Source organism: Watersipora subatra, chromosome 5 (assembly GCF_963576615.1).
Source record: "Watersipora subatra chromosome 5, tzWatSuba1.1, whole genome shotgun sequence".
NCBI classification, from domain to species: Eukaryota; Metazoa; Bryozoa; class Gymnolaemata; order Cheilostomatida; family Watersiporidae; genus Watersipora; species Watersipora subatra.
In genome coordinates this window covers 1089908-1112443 of record NC_088712.1, presented here as the reverse complement: position 1 = coordinate 1112443, position 22536 = coordinate 1089908, and the positions used below count along the sequence as shown (strand labels likewise).

The 22536-nt window shown below is 35.6% G+C and overlaps 1 protein-coding gene across 1 annotated transcript in view; it reads right to left on the bottom strand.

Annotated features, from left to right (window-relative positions):
* The window catches only part of LOC137396718 (muscarinic acetylcholine receptor M1-like), a 31444-nt gene extending 10839 nt beyond the window's left edge, over positions 1-20605 (bottom strand). Inside the window, exons 1-6 of the mRNA XM_068083027.1 lie at positions 20461-20605; positions 17171-17359; positions 7802-7946; positions 6031-6171; positions 4870-5057; positions 2655-2799 (exon numbers count right to left, since the gene is read on the bottom strand). Of these exons, the coding sequence (XP_067939128.1) occupies positions 2655-2799; positions 4870-5057; positions 6031-6171; positions 7802-7946; positions 17171-17359; positions 20461-20605 (953 nt within the window). The remainder of the gene's footprint in view (positions 1-2654; positions 2800-4869; positions 5058-6030; positions 6172-7801; positions 7947-17170; positions 17360-20460) is intronic.
* Positions 20606-22536: the final 1931 nt, after the last annotated feature.

Here is a 22536-nt window from a genome sequence, read left to right as displayed (position 1 = left end):
TGGGTTAGCCCTATTGCCAATGCATCACACTTCTTTACAAAATTATTCAAGGTTGTCACAAGTTATTCAAAATTCGGCACGGCATCATCGAAAAAACCTCCTACAGTTTTTTACGTTGAAAAATCTCATAACCTACCACAAGTTGTTGGTTCACCAAAGGCCTCCAAAGCGATGAATATTTATGCAAACCTCTGGATAAAGCCAAACATTTATAGCTTAGCATGATCGACATAAAATTCTTAGCTAAACAGTAACCTAAACACGTGGTATACACAGAAGGTTTTACTCTAGCAGCTTTCACGGATTTACAAGCACTTTCTGTTACAATCACAGAGGGCTGCCATACGGAATGGGTTCACCAAGGCAGGAATATTGGAAACATGATTATATTATTTATATTCATACGTAGAAATACATATATTCAGAATATATATATACATATTTTGTATATAGATAAAAATCTATATAGATATTTCTTAAGGAGTTTTTAGAGATATTTATATAGAGACATTTTTATGTATAAATATATTATAATTAATTAAAAATTTGAGTGTACAAATACAATATTCCAAATGCAAATAAAATTTTCTATACAATGAATTGAGTAAATAAAAACAGTTTGCCCATATGGCGGTTGTCTGGTAATAAAATTAAACTGATACATTTGATAAGTAAATACTGGCGTGGAATGGTGCTCTCTGACTAGTTATTTTGGTAATGGCAGCGCTATATCGCTGTCACTGTCTTGGGTACATGTTAAAGGCAATTCTCTCACTACTACATGGCTGGTAAGGCAGTTATCATCAAAACCCTTCTCATGGCTTGCTAGTGCAACGATCTGCCAGTTGGCCAAAGACTTGTGATTGTAAAGCAATTATTGTTCCCTTTTTAAAATAGATATACTCTCCTCGTTAGCAGCTGCGGTCACTTCTACCTTGATTTCAAGACTTCCCTGAATGGTTGGTGATCTTCTAGAAATGACATCCACCACCCTTGCAGTCATTGTGTCTTCGTGTATGATGAAAAAGCTGCTTACTCTACTTATTTCACAGGGTAGATTACCAACCGTTGCGCAGTCTGCGTTTATTAGCTTTACTGAAAATGGGTCGTGCAGATTATTAGGCCCCTCTCTCACACTAAAACGAATAACGAAGCCGTAGGAATGAAAAAATAAATATTGCATTTTACCAAAGGATCAAAGTAAATTTAATTACTAATTTAGTAAATTGTTTTGAAAAGAATCCATTATTTACCACAAGTTGTTGGTTCATCAAAGGCCTCCAAAGCGATGAGTATTCGTGAAAACCTCTGGACGCAGCAAGCAATTTATAGTTTAGCATGATCGACTCGTAGTTGGCAGCTAAATGGAAACCTAAACACGCGGTGTACACATGCAAACGGTTAACTCTATTGCTAGCTGCAATAGAGTTAACTCTTAATAGAGTGTGATTGCGTTCATCCGCGACTAAACATGAAAAAGGCAATGTGCGCGAAACTTAACTCCGTGAATATTTTCATCCTGTAAGGTATTGTACACATGTCTATTATAAGATACTATATATTGTACACATGTCTATTATAAGGTACTATATATTGTACACATGTCTATTATAAGGTACCATATATTGTAGACATGTCTATTATAAGGTACTATACAATGTATATTGTACACATGTCTAATATAAGGTACTACATATTGTACACATGTCTATTATAAGGTAATACATATTGTACACATGTCTATTATAAGGTACTATATATTGTGTACGTGTCTATTATAAGGTACTATATATTGTAGACATGTATATTGTAAGGTGCTATATATGGGAACATGTATGTCTACTATAAAGCACTATATATGGTATACATGTTTATTATAAAGTATTATATATGATTTACATGACTATTGTAAGGTAATATATATTCTCGACATATGCGTATTGGCTCTATAATGCCAATGGTTATGGCTCACATAGTCGACGAATAATTGTCGAGAAGACAACACCAACATATGATGATATGCTGTGAACCAGCCTTTAGGGACTGTCATTTTGCAAATCAATTTTGAGAATTTGACGCTTTACATTATATGAAATTTCTTGTGTAAAACAAAGCCCAAACTCAACATAATTTTTTTACATTCAGTGAAATAAATGCGTAAGTAGGTTATAGGGTTGTTTACTGTATAGCGATTATGGTTGGCTCCACTTTAGTATACAAGGTGATCTGTCCCAATAAGGGGTTATTATGTACTTAGGCCCTTTGTGCCATAATTTAATTACCTGGATTAGACATTTCATGAGTTTTCATGGCAGCGGCTTTTTGGCGCTTATGCGCTGCCTTGGCCAGGTGAAATTTAAAACTTAAAACCAGTTTTGAGTTCAGCAATCAAACAAGAAATTGCCACTTCACAATTATATTGTTAATACGATTGGCGATATCTTTTTAAAAGGTGACAACTTTCAAATTATTTACTTAGAAATGATTAAGCTTAACTCAAGCCACTAACCTGCTACCAAAACACGACTGCTTATCTCTTAAGAAATCACAAATAAACTGTTCAATGTTTAACTTAGATTACATGAGCCATGTTAATATTAAACCATGTGTCTGGTAAACATCTTCCTTTGAAGAAAATGCTGAAGTCAACTAACCTGCCATGCACCTCACAGCAAATACCAATACAGTCAAGCACTCTTTCCTTGCATGAATTTTCTTCTGTTTTATCATTCTCATGAGAATTTTGAGAGAAGACGAGGTCTTCAGGCTGCTGAATAGGTGTCTTTATGGTGAGGTTGTCTATTTGAAAAAAATATTTATCAGCTAATATTATCATCTTGACGGTTTCAGAGTTCAAGTTTTGTTAAAACTCTTATTTTAGATTTAAATCATTAAAATTCTGAAAAAGCAACAAATCTTTACTATAATAAAAGGCCTATCTATTCGTCTTTTCAAAGCCACAGTTGATCAGTGGGCAAAAAAATGCTTCATGCAAGATTTGAGCTAGCAATTTGCAGCATAGCAGACTGGCACTCTAACAACTGCACCACTCAACTGATGCCTGGTGTAAGTAAAGTTATTACACCTGATGATCTCACGCTGCACACAGGATGCTAGTAAAAATAATCGCTGATTGTATTCACAAATATATAGTCAGATGAAATTATTAAATTGGTAAATCTGCACACTCCTCCAAAGTTGGAAAACATTTGCCACACTACCGAGACAGGCTTTCGCAATATTGAGGTAGCAAAACCTTTAGCTACATTATAAAACAGATAATAAGTTCATAAAAAAGTGATTGTGTTACTTATGTTTTTATAAGTAGCAAGGTGATGTGACGTGGCAAGAGATTTTTCTAAAATGGGTGTGTACGCGTGTGTGCATGTGAACATGCATGCCTGCATGTGTGTTTAACATTTCAGGCTCGCAAAGGTTGGCGGAAGTTTCCTAGAGCAATAAAACAATGATCAGACACAACATTTTGTTACAGTCAGTTGGCTCTGAGAACTTTTAACGGTCGTTGTCACATGGATCCCTCAGATAAATGATGACTAGTGAGAGTGATTGCTCAGATAAAGAGCTACACAATTTTAAAGCATGGTTCCCATATACGCCGCACGCACCATCGGCAGGCTTGCATGGTTATTGGCAGTGAAAATGGAACCTAGGCGCCGAGGGCTGCCGCTAGCTGCCCAATAGTCAGTGTAAGAGTTTAGCGCTGTTTGGCTACCACAAGGAGCCACAGACAAAACATTCTCAAAATACACCCATTAGGTTAAGCGCAGTACTTTTCAAAATAGAAAGGCAAAAGCCAGTAGCATGGCTGATAATGAAACGCAGTTGTTATCACTGGTTCAGAAATACCTGGCTCTGTACGACTCACAAGGTGAGTGTAGATTATTATAAGTAGTAATATTGGTAGCTAGAGAGAAATAAGTAGAATTAGTGTTTATTTATGTAAAAAGTACAGGCCCAGCATGGCCATGCGGTCAATGGTGGTGTGGTTTGAAATGAACATATGCTGCCAAGCCTAGCACTGCCAATGTTTTGCTGTTGGAGTTGTGTGCCCTATATCGGAACCATGCTTTAACTGTGTGTAGCTTAACACATATTCTGTTATTAGCTTTCAACCAATTTTTGTGATGATAATCCACTTTGCAAATGAGCAGATTAATCGATCAGCATAACCAATTAAAACTATCGGTGTAGATTATGCATGTAAATATGCTAGTCATTCTTATTGGTTACCATTGCATGAGCTATGAAGTAAACGGTTTATGCTGCAAAAAACATCTTTTTCTGATGCGACCAAACGTTTCATTACTGTTTTCTATGTCAACAATGTAACCTAAGCGGGAAAAAATTGAATGGCACCTAATATTCTATGACTGTTTGTTGCAGCCAAACAATTGTCAAATCAAAAAAGTTTAAATTACCAATGACTAGTTTTTCATAACATTTTTGTTCAACCAAAATCAAATACTCCCTCGAAACTATCGGTTGTTACAAGATTTAACTAAATCTATTATATAATCGGCTTATGAGCAGTGTATTCGATGCTGCCATTTATCCTTCAAAGAAGTTTGACAGCTGCCAAGTCAGTACTTTGCTAAAATCTTTACTGGGTAGAAAACTCCATTTCAATCAAGAATAGTGTAGCTTGAAAATGGTTTCCAAGAACTTAGCAGTCTGGTTTGGCAGCGAAGTATCATACAGATACAGTGCTTTCTCACAATATCTAGCTAACTTTCTTATTGATTAACTTGATAAGTTAATTATCTTGACAGTACATTTTGACCTGTGAGTGACTTGCGATATCTATATGTAAGTATTGTATAGGATTTGTTTAGATGCCAGCAAACTTACTTCCTGCATGTAGCTTTTCAGGAAATTGTCTTCTTGTCTCGAGAAAGACAATAAAATACAGAACGCCCATGACCGTCACAGGGAGATAAAAAGTAATGATTGAAGTCACAAGTGTGATGATTTGGTTACTAGCCAAATGTTGCTTGCCGAGAAATTGTATGTAACACTCATTGTCAAGCACTGTTCGTCTGCAAAATATATGCTGATCGATGACATCACAAAAATCAATTATCAGCAAACTAAGTGGTTTGGGCATTTTCAGCAAATGAAGTAATCTTCAACATGCAGCTCTCATATTATTTCTCAAAAGATCACAGTTCTGTATCTAAAACAATGTACAGGATAATGTATTTTATCTAGTGTAAGGTGATGTATTTTATCTAGTGTAAGGTGATGTGAGTTATCTAGTGTAATTTGAAGTAAGTTATCTAGTGTAAGTTTAAGTAAGTTATCTAGTGTCAGTTAGATTAAGTTATCTATTGTAAGTTAGGGTAAGTAATTTAGTGCAAGTTGGAATAAGTTATCTAATGTACACTGTAAGTAATAGTAATTTACTTTGTGTAAGTTAGTTGATTTTGCTGCATATTTCAATTACTAACTCTCAGACCAAATTAAAGCATTGTCAAGTCCACACTTTCTTTCAGGTGTCCACAAAGTGAAGGAACAATATAAAACCTCTTTTGAATATTTTTAGATCTTTTCATGTATTTTGAGGTTTTTGTGTCATTTATTTTGTAGTTTCATATTACGTAACTCGTTGAAGTTTGTAAAACTGTCATTGATGATAAGCAACATAACCAAATAAAATGCTTTAAACAGATGCTGTAGGTCTTGGATATCAAACCTCCACTGCTGATCTGAAGCCAGACTTTGACTACCAGGCTATAATACCTACTCTTGGTTTAGTATCAGCGTAGTAGGCTGTATAGGCTTACCATAACTAGAGCCAACCTAAGGTTCATATTGACATAACCATGTAGACACACTATATATAGTATATATTTAACTAAAAAACATTTCATACCAAGATAGGTAGCATTTAAAGTTGCACAGACAACCCCTAGACCTAGCATAACTAACATAATATATATTTTGCCTCTAGTATAAAATGCAAGCATAGGTTGCATGAAAATACTATAGACATAGGAAATTCATACTCACTCTCCGGCTATATATGGCCATGAAATTATCCAGGGAGTCCATAAAAGAAAAGAAACAGCCCAAGCTATGGCTATCATGACTCGAACATTCCTTCCAGTTCTCCATGCTCTATAGTGGAGAGGCCTTTTCACAGACATGAACCTTACATGTAACATATAAGGTGCTATATATCGTACGCATGTATTTTGTAAGGTACTGTGTATTGTATACATGTCTGATATAAGGTACTATGTATGGTATACATGTCTATAATAAGGTACTGTATACTGTAAATATGTCTAATACAAGGTACTGGATGTTGTACACATGCATTTTATAAGGTACTATATATTGTACACATGTACATTATAAGGTACTACATATGGTACACATGACTATTATAAGATAATATATATTGTACACATGTTTATTATAAGGTACTATATATGGTACTCATGTCTATTATAAGGTACTATATATGGTACACCTGTCTATAATAATGTACTATATATGATATGCAAGTTATTCATATTTATTATAAGGTGCTATATATTGTATACAAGTCTATTATAAGGTACTACATATGGTACACATGTATATTATAAGGTTCTATATATTGTACACATGTCTATTATAAGGTAATTTATGGTATACATGTATATTATAAAATAATATACATTGTACACATGTTTATCATAAGGTACTATATACAAATTATTCATATTTATTATAAGGTGCTATATATTGTACACCTGTTTATTATAAGGTATTATATATGGTACACATGTGTATGGTAAGGTACTTTATACTGTACACATGTGTATGGTAAGGTCCTGCTATGGCACAAATGCATACATCTCTATAACGATGACAAGCGGTATTGTTCTTGTCAAGTTCCTGATTAGCGGATATTTCACAATATTGATATATATGTTTACCTATGATAGGCATATATTAAAATATATTATACCACAATGTATTATATATAAAAATTATATATTAAATTATATATTTCATATAATGTATATAATTTATACTATACATTCTTAACATATTATATTTAATATTGTAACATAAAATATAATATTGTATGTTGTAATTAACTTTAATATAATCATATTAAATTATAATATATATAACATATTATATATACCTATGTTATTTTATAATTTAATATATACTATAATATATAACAACACAGTTTGTATTGTACTATTCTATATTATATTATAATGTATTTTATATTATAATATGGTTGATATACATGTATATCATTACCTATTTGCTCAAAAAATTATTTCTAGGTTTGCATCAAAAAACTCCCTAAAGTAAATATTGAAAAGACTGGTCTCAACAAAAGTCATTTTTCACTGTAAGACAACGCCTCATTAGTCACTGCTACTTGATAAAAGCAAGTAATTTCTTCTGTTATTCATCGATTAAACTTACGAATGTTTGATATCCATTGACTTACTTTATTGTTTCATTATTCACAATTTCTTTAATTCTTGCAATAATCTAGTTTACGTAATCCAACTTCCACGGGTTTCAAATTTATCAGAAAAGAGGTTAAAGGGTCAATAATTTTTTGTTATCCAGATGTTTTTACAACTAGCTGCCTGTTGTTTACAACTCAAAATTTAAACTCATTGTTACAGTTGTAAATTTAAATATTGAAAACTTAAAAATTTTCAATTCCACTTTGAAAGAACTTAATTTGATAAAGCTACATGAAACCATTGCAATTCAAATATCATTCACTATTGTTCATCAACAAAGAGAGTGCCTATACCTGTCAAAGCAGATGATTAGGAGACTGGCCACAGAGGCGCTACACATAGTGTAGTCTATGCAGAGCCAGATGTCACACACGATCGGTCCAAGGGGCCATTCACCAACGATGAGAAGCATTGCGTATAAAGGCATTGACACTAGACCTGCAGTACAGTGAAGGTTGAGAGAAGACAGAGCAATTGGCCCTTTAGAGGGTGTCTCTACCACTATAATTTATATCGTTTACAATCGTTACATGGACAGTGCACGGCCACCCAAACACTCAGGTAATCCACACAGTTGAACCAAAATTATGACACTACGTCAATATCATGAAAAATGCATTGAGTGTCAAATTACATCAGCAAACATTCACAATACCTCCATGTCCTTCACCCAAACATGTAAAACATATTAATAGTTGTGCCTTGCAAAGTTTTTCTTATAGTTTCTCTGCAATATAATTAGTTTAGCAATGAGTGGAGCATTTAGTCTGTTTTCTTCATTTACGTAATTATTTGTAATTAACTTTTTAAATTCTAGTAACAAAACTGCATGTCTGAGCATCAGACATGCCAAGAAAAGTAGTGAAACTTGAAAGTCTCATAAGGTGTTATTTTAATATCAGCAACTCTTTTTGCATGCATTCACAGAAAAAACTCAATTTTATAGTTATGGCTTGGCATGCTCATTGGTTAATTGAAATAGTAAAAGCGTTAAGTTTTTTCTGTTTTGACATTTCAGTTTTGAATGTGATTTTTGTAATATATGCTGCTCTGTAATAATCCACCTAAACCATCAGTGTTTAGCTCTCATGATGTTGTCTACCCCTTATGCAAAGCTTACTCAAAATCATATCAAGGGATATTCTATATTGGTGGAGAGAAAACTTATAAGGCGGTAATTATAGTAGATGGAGTTATTTCACTTGTGCATTCAAGCAGTAGGTATCAATCTATCTATATAAAAGTATGCATTTCTCAAAGTTTGTGTGTCCCTCCAGCTATAGATATAGATACAGCGAACGCTGATTATTTTACCGATACGGCTACGCATTATGACGCCCCTTTGAGAAATATTTTTTGTAAAGCTCAATTACTATATTTAGGGTTGAGGCCATTTCTTCCCACATACTCAAGTATACCATATTCGTGAGTAGAGCCTTGACATTCCCTCACGTTTTGGTCAGACCAAGTACAATATCTCATTTTTACATTTGTACCAGCATCGAAAGAGAATAGTATCATCATATTCAAATTTTTGATGGATGTCTTATGGTTGAACAGTATTCTTTTTTGACCCTTTCCCTGCCATAGATGCATTTAAGCGTTTTCTATGGTCGATTGCCTTGGACGCATTTTCGCGACTTTCCCAGCAGCTGCGTAGTAATTTCATTTTATTATTTGTTGACAACAAAACCAATGATTGTTAGGACTTTTATAGTATTGACAGTGTTGTCCCAAGATTTAACTATAAAGTTAGCCTAAAATAACAAAGCAGTTTCAAATTTCCTTAGGAAATCCCAACTTGAAAACGAACATTTTTTTTATATGTTTTGTAAGTTCCTATCAAGTTAAAAAACAGATAATTACTTATGTTGATGACATTATAGCCAATTCGGATTTTTGTGATTAAACCAATAATTAAAGTAGCAGCACTGACTCTGATGGTGATGAAGGTAAAAGCATTGTAAGAGTAAGGAACATTGTAGATGATCGGTCTAGCTTCGTAGCGATTGTAGCGTCACATAGCTTCAGCAATGCACAAAGTACAGATACATTGAATTGAATACATCTGAACTCTTTTGTAGTTGTTTTATTTTTGTAATTTATTTGACCTGGAAAATGATATACATTTTCTTCATGAGAGGAAGTTTGAAAGTTACAGTTTTTTGACAAAGTTTGAAAATTTTTACAGATGTTTTTATTTTCTCTGTTAATTTATTCCAATTAAACTAAACAGTTCTCTCATGATATGTAGTTGGAAAGTTAGAATGGGAAAAGTCTTCATATGTTAAATACAAATAAATTTTCTGCCCAAAGACTTTTTTATTATCCGGGCAACGCCGAGTGGTACAGCTAGTATATATACAAGATATATGTATATATATTACATATATATATATATATACAGGATCACGGTCCCGATACCTTACCAACTGCGCTATCTGTACAGGACAGATAGCGCAGTTGGTAAGGTATCGGGACCGTGATCATTAGGTCCTCGGTTCAAACCCTAACAACTGCACTTTTCTGGTGGTCCTTGGACAAGACCCTTGCTTGTATAATGTTTACAACCTCTATGATGAGTGCAATAACCAAAGCCATGCCGGCTCGGACGTCGCCCGGTCAAACAAGGTCCGCGCTGCCTGTAGCTGAACCAGGACAAGGCAGTGAAAAATGGGCTACTGGTTCAAAACGGATGAAATGGACTCAGACTGATAACACGGACCTCATGCAGTGCTACTTTATGAGTGAACCTCAGAAGTGGGGCTATATGGGAAGGATGCGGCAACTGTGGATAAACATGCGCCCTGAATTGCCACTAACCGCTAAGCAACTTGTAGCTCAGAGGAGTAACATAATCAAGCGGCACCTCATATCGGAACTTGCGGTAGATGAAATTAGGAAACAGTTCACCCTAGTAACCTCAACCAACGAGGAGTGCATATCAACACACACTGCCATGCATACACGATCATGTGTTGACTCACGGGCTGAAGAAGACATGCACTTGGACCTTGATTCAAGAGTGAAAGAGCTTGCGGAAAATATCATCAACAAGATGTCAGCTGCCAATGATTATGGAAGCAGGGTACCACTACGAAGAGTTAGCAAGGCCATACCTAAGAAGCTGTTAGAAGACATTAACATGGCACTGGAGTCGATCTCAACTGGATCAATCAGTGAGACTAATGCCTTAATCTACAGTACAGCAACCGTCATCTTGGAGGAGATGGATATTAAGCCAATGCCAACAAGGCTTCAAGCCATTCCATCCTGGCAGCTGAGGCTACAAAATAAGATCAAGGACTTGCGCAAGAAAGTTAGTAGGCTCAGTGAGAGATCTAACCACAGTTTGGAGCGTCCAAAAAGAGAAGCCACAATAGAAGCTCTAGAATCTTCCAAACAGCGGCTAGTAGCACTCTCGGCACGACTGAAGCGGTACACCAAAGAGCTAGATAACAAGAGAATGAACAAACTGTTCATCAATAATCCATCTAGAGTGTATTCCCAGTTCAAAGGTGAACTGCAGAGGCCAATGTCTGAGCCTCCTCGATCTAGCACTTCAAAGTTCTGGAAGGACATCTGGGAGAAAGAGACCACTCATAACACCACTGCAAATTGGCTGAAGAGGCCTTAAGAGAACCATCAACACACTGTGGCTCAGCAAGGACTCACCATCAGCAAAGACAACATTAAGTGCAGAGTGCAGCGTATGAAGAACTGGGCAGCACCTGGCCATGACATGATTCAAGCCTTCTGGTTAAAGAAATTGACATCACTTCACACTAGAATGGCTAAACAGATGGAATACCTAGTAGAACAAGGTGACCATCCAGAATGGCTGACCAAAAGACGAACTGTGCTTCTGATAAAAGATCCAAAGCAGGGGCCGATTCCCAAAAACTATCGACCAATAACGGGCTTGCCCACCACTTGGAAACTGCTCTCAGGAATAGTTGCAGACAAACTGGAAAAGCACATGAGTCACTATATGACCAGTGCTCAGAAAGAAATTGGGCGCAACACCCGAGGAGCTAAACATCAGTTACTGGTGGATCAGACGGTCTGTCAAGACAGCAGGAGAAGGCAAACCAATCTTGCCATGGCTTGGATTGACTACAGAAAGGCCTATGACTCAATTCCCCATAGTTGGATACTTGAGTGCCTCAGTATGTACAATGTTAACTCTGCTCTTGTGGCATTCATCAAAATGTCAATGACCAAATGGAAGACGGAACTGGAGGCTAATGGCAAAAAGCTGGCGAGTGTACAAATTAAGCGAGGCATCTATCAAGGTGACTCCTTATCACCGCTGCTCTTCTGCATATGCCTAAACCCTCTAAGCAATATGCTGGAGGAGACTCAATATGGGTACCAGTTTAAGAGTGGCACCAAGATAAACCACCTCAACTACATGGATGACATCAAGCTGTACGCTAACAAAGAAAGGGACATTGATTCGCTAATACACCTCACTCAGGTATACAGCAAGGACATTGGAATGACCTTCGGTATTGAGAAATGTGGAAGGCTAATTCTTAAGAAAGGCCATTCTATGCTCACAGATGGCCTAAGAATGCCAAATGGTACTATCAAAGATATAGAAAAAGGGTACAAGTACTTGGGGATTATGCAAAGCAACATCAACCACGAAGCCGAGGTACGTCACAAAGCCATTACCGAATACAAGAAACGCCTTCGGCAGGTCTTACGGAGCCAGCTCAATGCCAAGAACCAAATCATGGCAATAAATACCTACGCACTGCCAGTAATAAGATATCCAGCAGGCATAATAAAGTGGACTGAGGAAGCCATCAAAGAAACAGATATAGCAACTCGTAAACTGCTGACCATGCATGGAGCACTCCACCCAAAATCTGATACTATGAGATTGTATCTTGATAGGAAAGATGGCGGTAGGGAGACTCAAAAGTGTACAGCAGACAGTGAAAGAGGAGGAGCAAAGCATCAAAGCATATGCAGCCTCCATGGCCATCTCAGATAATTTGCAAGCTGAATTTCAATCGGCTGCTCTCACAACGGACCTACGCCCTGATGATGAGGAAATTGACTGGCATACGAAACCTCTTCACGGTGCTTACCATCAACAAATATCTAAGGTTGGCGATCTTCACCAGACATATATGTGGCTGAACAAAGGAAACCTAACGGCCAATACAGAGTCGCTAATCATGGCAGCCCAGGAGCAAGTGCTCCCAACAAGGCAACTCCAAACGAAAATCTATCACACTAGAGACGATCCTAGATGCAGACTGTGCAAAGATGCACCTGAGACCATCCAACACATCATCAGTGGATGCAGGCAGCTAGCAGGGAACGCATACACTGAGCGGCATAATCATGTTGCAGGTATTGTGTATAGAAGTCTATGTGATGAGTATGGCCTTAATAAACCACAACACTGGTGGGAAGCTCCTGGTAAGGTGAATGAAAATGACCGCGCTAAGATCCTCTGGGACTTCTACATCCAAACTGACAAGCATGTCCTAGCAAACCAACCAGATATAGTGGTGGTAGACAAGGAGAACAAGAGGGCTACTATAATAGATATAGCAGTACCCAATGACTACAATATAGCCAGCAAAGAAAAAGAAAAGGTAGAAAAATATCTCCCTCTTGGAGAAGAAATTGAAAAATGCTGGAAGGTAAAAACAACCGTAATCCCAGTAGTCATTGGGGCACTGGGCGCAATAACACCGGCGCATAAAATGTGGCTTGCCCAAATACCAACAACAATCAACTCAGATGAGTTGCAGAAAAGTGCGCTATTGGGAACAGCTAAGATCTTGAGACGAGTGCTCAAACTCCCAGGTCTCTGGTAGGAGACCCGAGTTAGAGCAGAATTTACCACCCATACGGGGTATCCGGGGTGAGGAAACAAATTTTATATATATATATATACAATATATATATAATTAGTAATAAAATTGTTTTAACCATAAGTTTTAAATTTTTGTTTCTGTATATATATATATATATATATTTCTTAAAGTTTGGTATGCCTGTCTGTCTGTGTCTGTTTGACTACAGCTATTAACATCTTGAAAATAAAACCTTGAATTTTGATGGATTTGAACTCACACAGATTGCAACCACAAGTTTTAACTCCAGGCACTCTACCACTGATCTATACAAAGTGTAGAGTTTGTTCGAAGATCTAAATATTGAATACACTCAAGATTTTAAGAGAGACGATTTTAATGGTTAAGTCTGTGGTTCACAATGTTTATTTTTACTGTGAAACCTAAAAAAACATTTCAGTATCATTTTTATACCAACTTGCAAAGCAGAATAATTATGAATGCAATAAAATATGAAAAGGTACAGTATCATGGCAAGTAAAAGTATTGAACATCAAATGAAATGTGACAAGAAACAATATAACATGGTATAACAAAATAAAAATAGCATATGCAACTAACCTGTAATCCCTAATAAATGATCACTTAGCAATTGACAACTTATTGATTAAGAGTAGTGATTCAAATCTGGCTCCCTTCTACAGAAGTTAGAAAAACGTCACGCTATGAGTTGAGCAAAACCTTAGCTTATGACTCAACGCCGGCGAATATCATTGGTCATCACGTATTAGGCCAATTTGTCTTGGCATCAAAGTCAGAAATGCTAAACTAATAAACTTTTCCTTTTTTAATAGAAATGTAGTATTTTTGTATTTTTTCATTTGCAGAGTGAACCCAAGTGTTTTTACGGAATTGCACTTGATCCGCTCTGATTGGTTGTCACAACTGAACAATCATTTGCAAATTGAACAATTTCAAATAGAAGTGTAGCCATATTTTCAAAACAATTTTAGTTTGTCAAAAAAAGAGTCTGTCAAAACTAATTGATCAACCAAAATTTTCAAAAAATCTCCCTGATTATTGGGGTCTGGGGCTAAAAGTAACTTTCACGCTTGTCCAAAAATATCACGGTATTTTTACAGCATAAACAAAAGTGTATGTGGCTACACAGTGCACAAATTTCTTATGAGTGTGATTAAGAACACATATCCAAGCAATGGTTTTACTTTTTCCAGATCGAAACAAGATACGTATGTCAACTTTTTGCTAAAAGAGGCAAGTCAAAAATCATATATGTAACTTTGTTGTACATTCCTTGTCTTTTGGGCACAGCCGTGATTTTGTGGTCTAAAGCAACTGTCCCATGCACCTGTCCCATGGTTTATTTCTAGATGAAAAAGCCATAGGTGATTAAAAAAAGTGTTTCTGACCTTAATTCGTCCTCTCTGACAAACCAACTTAGGTACACCAGTCAGTAGTTTATCAGGTAATTGTCTAATTATAGTTTATTGCGCAAGATAGCTCATCATTCTAGCTCTCAAGAGTTTTATAGATTCAGAGCAGAAGACAGGATATTAAATGGACATATATGGTAGAGCGATGACCTGTCTCTTTGGTAAGTTAATTGTAGTTATGCAGAGAATGTAGAGGTGATGTGATAACACTAATCAAAATTGTCTAGAATAACAAGTGAAAGCAGAGGAAAAAATTAACTTAACTCGATTTAAGCATGCGATTTGGTCAAGAAAAGTCACAGGAAATGCTAATAAATGAATCAATAATTTTATCATTCAAAAATTTTGGTGTTGTTCATTGAACCCATCATCTCAGTAGACAACTCTAATGCTGAGCACTCATTTAGAGTAGACATAGATAAATCGATGTGATTGCTTACCGTTGGAGTACAAATGGAACACAAAAAAGCCGAGTAGTTCTGAAGTTTTCAGTTGATTTTAGTTCTCGGTAACCCATTTTATTATAAGAATGCCTATAAATATTCAAAAAAACAACATCTGAAGATTAAATCGCTCGACAGCTAATCCAGTTAATTTTTTAGCATACTTTGCTTGTTCGTAGGCAAAAAGCTATCATTTCTTTTTTATTGCGCAGATGATGTTGGTTTGAAATTATGCACGCTTTGAGTTATCACGTGATTGGTGTTTCAATGAACATTTGCATGTAGCTAAATAATATGAACATTTTATTAAAAAGTATAAGAAATTCTACGCCAGAGGTCAATGTGAAGCACTCCTGTCTCGCTTAGCAGCACAATGTCAAAATAGGAACGACAGTGTAAAAAATATTTACAATATTAAATCTTTGAAAATGTTTCAAATATTGCTCGGTATTAGCACCATGCAAGAGCTAGCATGTTTTGCATGGTATTTTGTTGTATTTCCATTTCCATATTTTTCAAGCATGAAACATTCGAGACATGGCATGTCTTCCACGGTATTTTCTTGTGCATCAGCCTTAAGTGCTGTTTCCATCTTCCAAAAATATGGAACATTCGCTAAAAATTTGCAAACTATAAAACTTGCTTGACTTGTGGGTTTTGCCAGTTCCCATCTTGTGGATGATGCAAACCAGTAGATTAACACTTTTGCAACTAACTTTCAACACTTTTTTGGCCATTATAACTAGTACCATTAGCATGTAGTGGTCAGAAGAATTATCAGAATTATTACAGCTTAGGGTATTATTATTATTATTATTATTACTGCTAAAATAAAATAATCACTTGCAGTAGCGTAGAGGTCATGATGGGTTATTCGTCAGCTATGCACAGGCTTTCCATAATCTGTTGCGTAAGCTTGTTGTGCATAAGTCTCTAGCTATCCCTTTAAGAACCTCATGGTTAACAAAACAAGATAAAAGATTAATCTTTTCCATGCCATATAAAAGCACACCTTACTACCATTTTGAACAGGACAAAGGAAAACTTCATGTAAGTAACAATCATCTTCGCTTATACTACTCTGTTAGTATCAAAAGATTTGCTGGTCTGTATGGACAGATAACTAGAAATAAAGAAGCTTCATTTGATTTTTTCATACACTCATTTTGCTGAGGTTTATGTACTTTTTGTATAGCTGCACCCATTATGTACATTTGCTTTTCAGCTTTACCATCAACAGAATAAACACATACACTTGTTCCAAGCATCAGTCATCCTCCATTGGTCAATGAAAGAAACATATACACACACTCCAAGCATCAGTCATCCTTCATTGGTCAATGAAAGTAACGTATACACACACTCCAGGCATCGGTCATTCTCCATTGGTCAATGAAATAAATGTGTACACGCATACTCCAAGCATCCATCATACTTAATTGGCAATCCATACAAGGCGTAACGCTATTGTTCAATAAAAAATCATAAAAGTCCATTGATCAACAGTTTGTGAAACCTCCATAGCTGTAATGTGCCTGACCACTGATTGCAACAAAAAAGAAAGTTCTTGGCAAAGCTTCGCTCAGGATGGGCTGTTAATGTATTCTCTATTGACATTCAGATAATTGTTCGCTTTTGTTTACGTATGGATCTTAAAGGCTAATTAATTTACTACTCACAAATCCGAAACATTTTATACAAAACCTACTGATGCTGCACTTCATTGCTCTTGACTATACTCAAATGCTTTGCCAAGCGGTACTACGGGCTCATGGTAGCGAATGAGTTAACCGCGTCTTAGAAATGATGGGTATGTTTATACGATGCATACTATGTTTACAATTGAGCACAAACTATATTTCATGATCCTCATCAGTCTACATGTAGCTTCAGTTCCTAAGAATTGACTAAGCATAAACGCTAAATACTTGACTTCAACTCACCTATCATAAGATCTGCAACTGCAAGGCTCAGCAGAAAGTAGTTTGATATTATCTGCAGTTTGATCTCGACCTTGAAGGATGCAAGCACGAGGACGTTTCCTGCGATGGTTAGTGCGATAAACACAATCGCGCCAAGAGAAATGAGCGCCACCTGCCAGAGCTGGCGAGAAGAGCTGACGTTCCTAGCGTCTGTAACAACTCAAGCAGTAAACATACATTTTCCATTTTTGTTCTGCATTATACTAGGCAAAAGATATCTTAAACTAAAGGCTGATTCATACTCCATTGCTGTTGTCCTTATGGCGATAACTCATCTACTATGTGTACCATAAACTAATGGCATCATCGAGGCAGTGCAGAAATGTTGAGAAAGATTGCAGTTGTTAAACTTTCCCTAAATATTCCAAACATCCATAACAACATGTGCGATGTGCACCACTTGGGTGATGGTGATTGGTTGTCATGGATTGCTTGATCTATTGTTTGTTATTACAGTTGCTGCGGGACTAGTATTTTACCATTTCTGCAACCGCAATGTACAATGAGAACACTATACTGCAGACTATTCGCTAATGTAAATGCAGATGGGTTTGTGATAATCGGATTATTTTTAACGCATCATTTGGGTTGGTGATCATCGTTACCACAGATGATCACTAAAGTATTTTGTGGTTAACACCGACATTCATGTACAGTGATATAGACTTAATCAGTCTCAACTGCAAGTAATGTTAGCATCACAAAACTTTACCATGCCTCACTTATTGCTGGTTTGATAGAAGGCTTTAATAATGTAAGTTTGGACAAGTATGCATATGCGAATTATAAAAGGCTGTAGTCCAATACCTCTGTCGGCCTACAAATCAACTAATAACATGCCAAGTCTTTGACCAATTATGATCATCCTAACAGCATGCAAATGATTAAATAAGACCCAAAGATATAATCTCCATGATCGGCTGGCAAACATTTTAAGTCGTGGCAAAGAATTCACAAAGCTTCCCTATGGTTGGCTTTGCCTTAAATTTATGTTTTGGGTTTTTCTTTCAAGGTGGAGTGATCTGCACTATCAAATAATATTACTTTACTGATCATACTGGTTAATTCTTTGAAGGAAATACATATTTCTACACAATAAGATTTAAAATGCTAAATTGGGATCTCAGTCTAAATGTAGAGGCAATTTTTTTTAAAAATCGATCAAAAAGACAGGGTTTGAAAAATAAATCCTTCTGCCACACAGAACAACATTTTGTTTTTTGACTTTGCAAACTTATGCAGAAAAAAAATCTTATCTTTAAAAAACCCAAATTTATGGAAATTTAGGAAAAATAAAATACTATCCAATAAAGAATAATATAACAATATATAAATCACTACAACTAGAATAATATGATGCAAAATAATATATCTTAATAAAAATAGTATAATCTAATAAGTTATCTAATACTTTTATTCTAACATACTAAAGTAAACTATAATAAATCGAATGTAAGGTTGTGAATATATAATAAATATAAAATAACAAAATGTTATGTTTTATAACAGAGCCTTAGATTATATAAAACGATGTAATGAAATATAGAATCATCAATCTAATATAGCATATTATAATACTACATATATATGCATTTTAATGTAAAGAAATGTAACATAATACAGAATAATACAAAAAATATATAATAAAATTAGCAGAACATAATATTATATTATGTGATATAATACAAAAATTTATAAAACAATAGAGCTGGATATAATATACCAATAACATAACGCTTGAGGCTGGTTCACCCTATATCGCCGTATGACTGCGTTTTCCTCTCGGCGTTCGTTGTCGATTGTGTGAACCATAAACCAATAGCGACGACGAAACAACGCGGATACGTCGAGAAAGTCTGCAGGTTTCAAACTTTCCAAAACTTTCGCCGACCATCAATGACTACTCTTTTAATGTGAACCATTTAGGCGATAGTAATTCCCAGTTGCAGATAGTTTTTCGCGCTCTCGGATAGCATGATCTATTTATAACCATTTATGATAATTGCGGCGACACTAGTATTTGATTCAAGCATGCAAAAGCAAAAGGGTTTCTTAAGAAAAGTTTTAAAAGAAAAATGAAAGCACTATGTCTCAGAGTATTTCCTGATGCAAATGCAGTTGGGCTTGTGATAGTGTAAACATTGTTATCATTGACGATCACCAAAGTATTGTGGCTGCAATGCCAAATTATGGCGATTTAGTGTGAACCAGCTTTAAAAGCATCATAAAAAAAGATTACACTGCACAAAACTTGAAACCTGATATTTAGCATTCTAGCAAAGCATGTTACCTTTAGCACCACTTGATCACCTTTTTTCAGTTGATAATAATTTTGCAGACTACTATTACACAAGACAATTTCTCACAGCATACCAGACTGCTCGGGTACTAGCAGAGAACATTAATGAAGTTGTTATTCATATGATAGGTTAACCTGGAAAGTCTGTGTCTATGACCATTGACTTCAATGTTAACATGTAAATTACCAAATGGTGAAGGACTACTTATTACATACATAAGTTTGGTTAAGGAGAAAAAAAAGTTGTTACAAGTATCAGCATCCATCAGTCACAAGCAGCCCATGAGGTCAAGTTCAGCCCACACAGAGGTTGAACTTGAATAAATGACTAAATTTACTCTAAAACCTAATGAATAACTTTTGTCTGCATGTCTACTTTTTGGCATCAGATAACTGTTTCATATGGACTTATGTGAATTTTTATGAAAATTAATTATTAGTACCATTTAAACCTTTATAGTCAAACCGCAACTTTTGACCATTCGAACACTTTCCAAAATTTGTTGTATAATTTGAGCAAATACTTTGCCTTGCATCCAAAATAATTGTCAGCATGTGACACCTGCAGTTTTTTTAATTCAATTGCTGAAAATAAAAAAGGGGAAGAAAACCAAAAAAAAACAAGAAAACTGTATCAGCTAAGTTTGTTCAAACTTGTCAAGTAAGTTATACTAAATACCACTACTTCTGTTTCTAATTCTAGTCTCCTTTTTCTCCCACCCATTTCTTCTCATCCATTTCTAGGACGTTATCATAGATTTGCGCCCTTTAGAATAGATTATACAAATTACTGTGTATTATTATGATAACATTTTCTCCAACGCTGAATCATTTTATATGAAGCAGATCCTAGAACGAAATAATTTTGTATGCAGAGGTTTGACTGGAAATTGTTTATTTTGGCATGATGCGCTGGGAGGCGACTATGAATAGAGAGGTTAGCCCAACAAACCTGTATGAGAGAGATTGAATGATGTATCCTGAAAATATTCCGTCTGATTTGAAGAAATGTTTAGAAGTCTATAGATGCCTGTTTGAAGATCTGTACTGTTGCTGCCAATCCATATTTGACTGTCATTAGCAGCAATGTGGGCCATCTTATGCTGTATTCATTGAGATCTGTAGTAAGAGGCTTGACAAGTTAGACATTTCGAAAACGAGATTCAAATGAAATGAACTACTCAATAGCTCCTTTACTAGACTGTTGTTTTAACAGTCTGCAATCATCAGTCAATAGTCCACAGTCAATAGTCAGTTTTCACTAGTCAGCAGTAAACTGTCAATAGTCCACAGTCAATAGTCAATAGTCAACAGTCAACAGTCAACAGTCAACAGTCAACAGTCAACAGTCAACAGTCAACAGTCAGCAGTCAGTAGTCAGCAGTCAATAGTCAGTAGTCAGCAATAGTCAAACAAACAGCTCACAAACTTCTGGAATGCTGTCAGCAGTTTCAGTCAGCAATCTATTTTGTTATTCATGATTGTTTCAGGTTCGGAAATAATTTATCTTAGTTCAAACAGAATGAAAATTAATCAAATGTCTTTCCACTAATATAATGCAGGAAAAAGTATTGCGTAAGACTGCCTGCTTTCTATTTTTTCTCAACATCAAGCATTGTTAACCAAGTATTCAACACGCCATTCATCCATGCACCCATGCATTTATGCATCCATGCATCCAAGAATCTATGCAGAAGTCCATATTTGAGTTAGTAGCTAGGATGGCTAGTTGTACATATAATTTCCACAGACAATAAACAAAATGTATTTCTAAAAAAATTATTTGTTACTGAATCAAATGAATTGGTTAAATTACTTTAAGTAATTCATTTCATTTAATGTTAAACTCCAAACTCAATCTTAGAATAAATCCACCCAGCTTTTAGCTTTAGCCGAAACTAAAATATAGGTGTTTAGATTTGGAGTAGCTGATTTTACTCACAGTAAGGTAACACTGGTGATGAGACTTACTTTAGGTTTCACAAGTACCTACCTCTACTTGCAGCTGACCATTTTGGATGGTTAAAGTTGGTCTCAAATGACTGTAGACCACTCATTATCCTGCCACAAAATGGCAACGCAATATTTATTACCTTGTCTTTTTGGAATAACAAAACCCCAGATGACAAGACACTTACACTTATCAAAGTTTTTAGTTTTCAATCATTGAGCTCTAGAATAAATGTAGTGAAGGCCTGGAGAACTGAATATTCATATAGTTGGTAACTAATTGTGTGAACCTAGATCAATGCTTGGCATTTTGTATTACAGAAAGAATCTATATTTGAACTTTTTCAGAAGTTTTTTTAATAAACTCTAACCAGAGATGATAGGGGGAATTCATGTCCATAACTACTTGATTGTCTACTCTCAATTTTTTGCGTGGAAATCGCAAAGGCAACCTTTTGCTGAAATATTAGCAGCAACTTTCGAAAAAGCATGTTGCTATGGATATAACCACTATATAGGAAATTCTTACCTATTGACATCAGACTAATAAGAATTATAAAACATCATTACAATCTTCCTCGGTTACCTCAAGCTTTGTTTATCCTTTATAAATTTGTTGCGTTTTGCTGAAAAAAGCTTATTTGAACATTAATTCATAATTGTGCTATATTTATTCTGCCAGCGTGGCACTCAATCATGTTGGTAACTATGGCCAGTGTATCTCAAAGCAGTATTTTGATTTCATAAAACAGTGCCACACCCTCAGTCGGCAACAACACTGAGAGGATAACAACCTATGTCATGTGGTGTATGAAGATCTGCATCTGGTACCAATCTACACCAGACAAGGGTTTAAAACTAGAGGTTAAATATTATAGAACCTCTGCTGACAGAATAACCACAAGACGTAGCCAGGAATCTCTGAAATTACCAGACTCAGAATTAAAGTCCTAAAACATAGAGTTTCACTTCTGAACACTAGGGCTAACTCTCAATCGATATAAAAGAATGCATGTTCACTCATATGCTTCACTCTCTCAGCATAGCTTCATTATGGCATGCAGACGTGTCAGCAGAT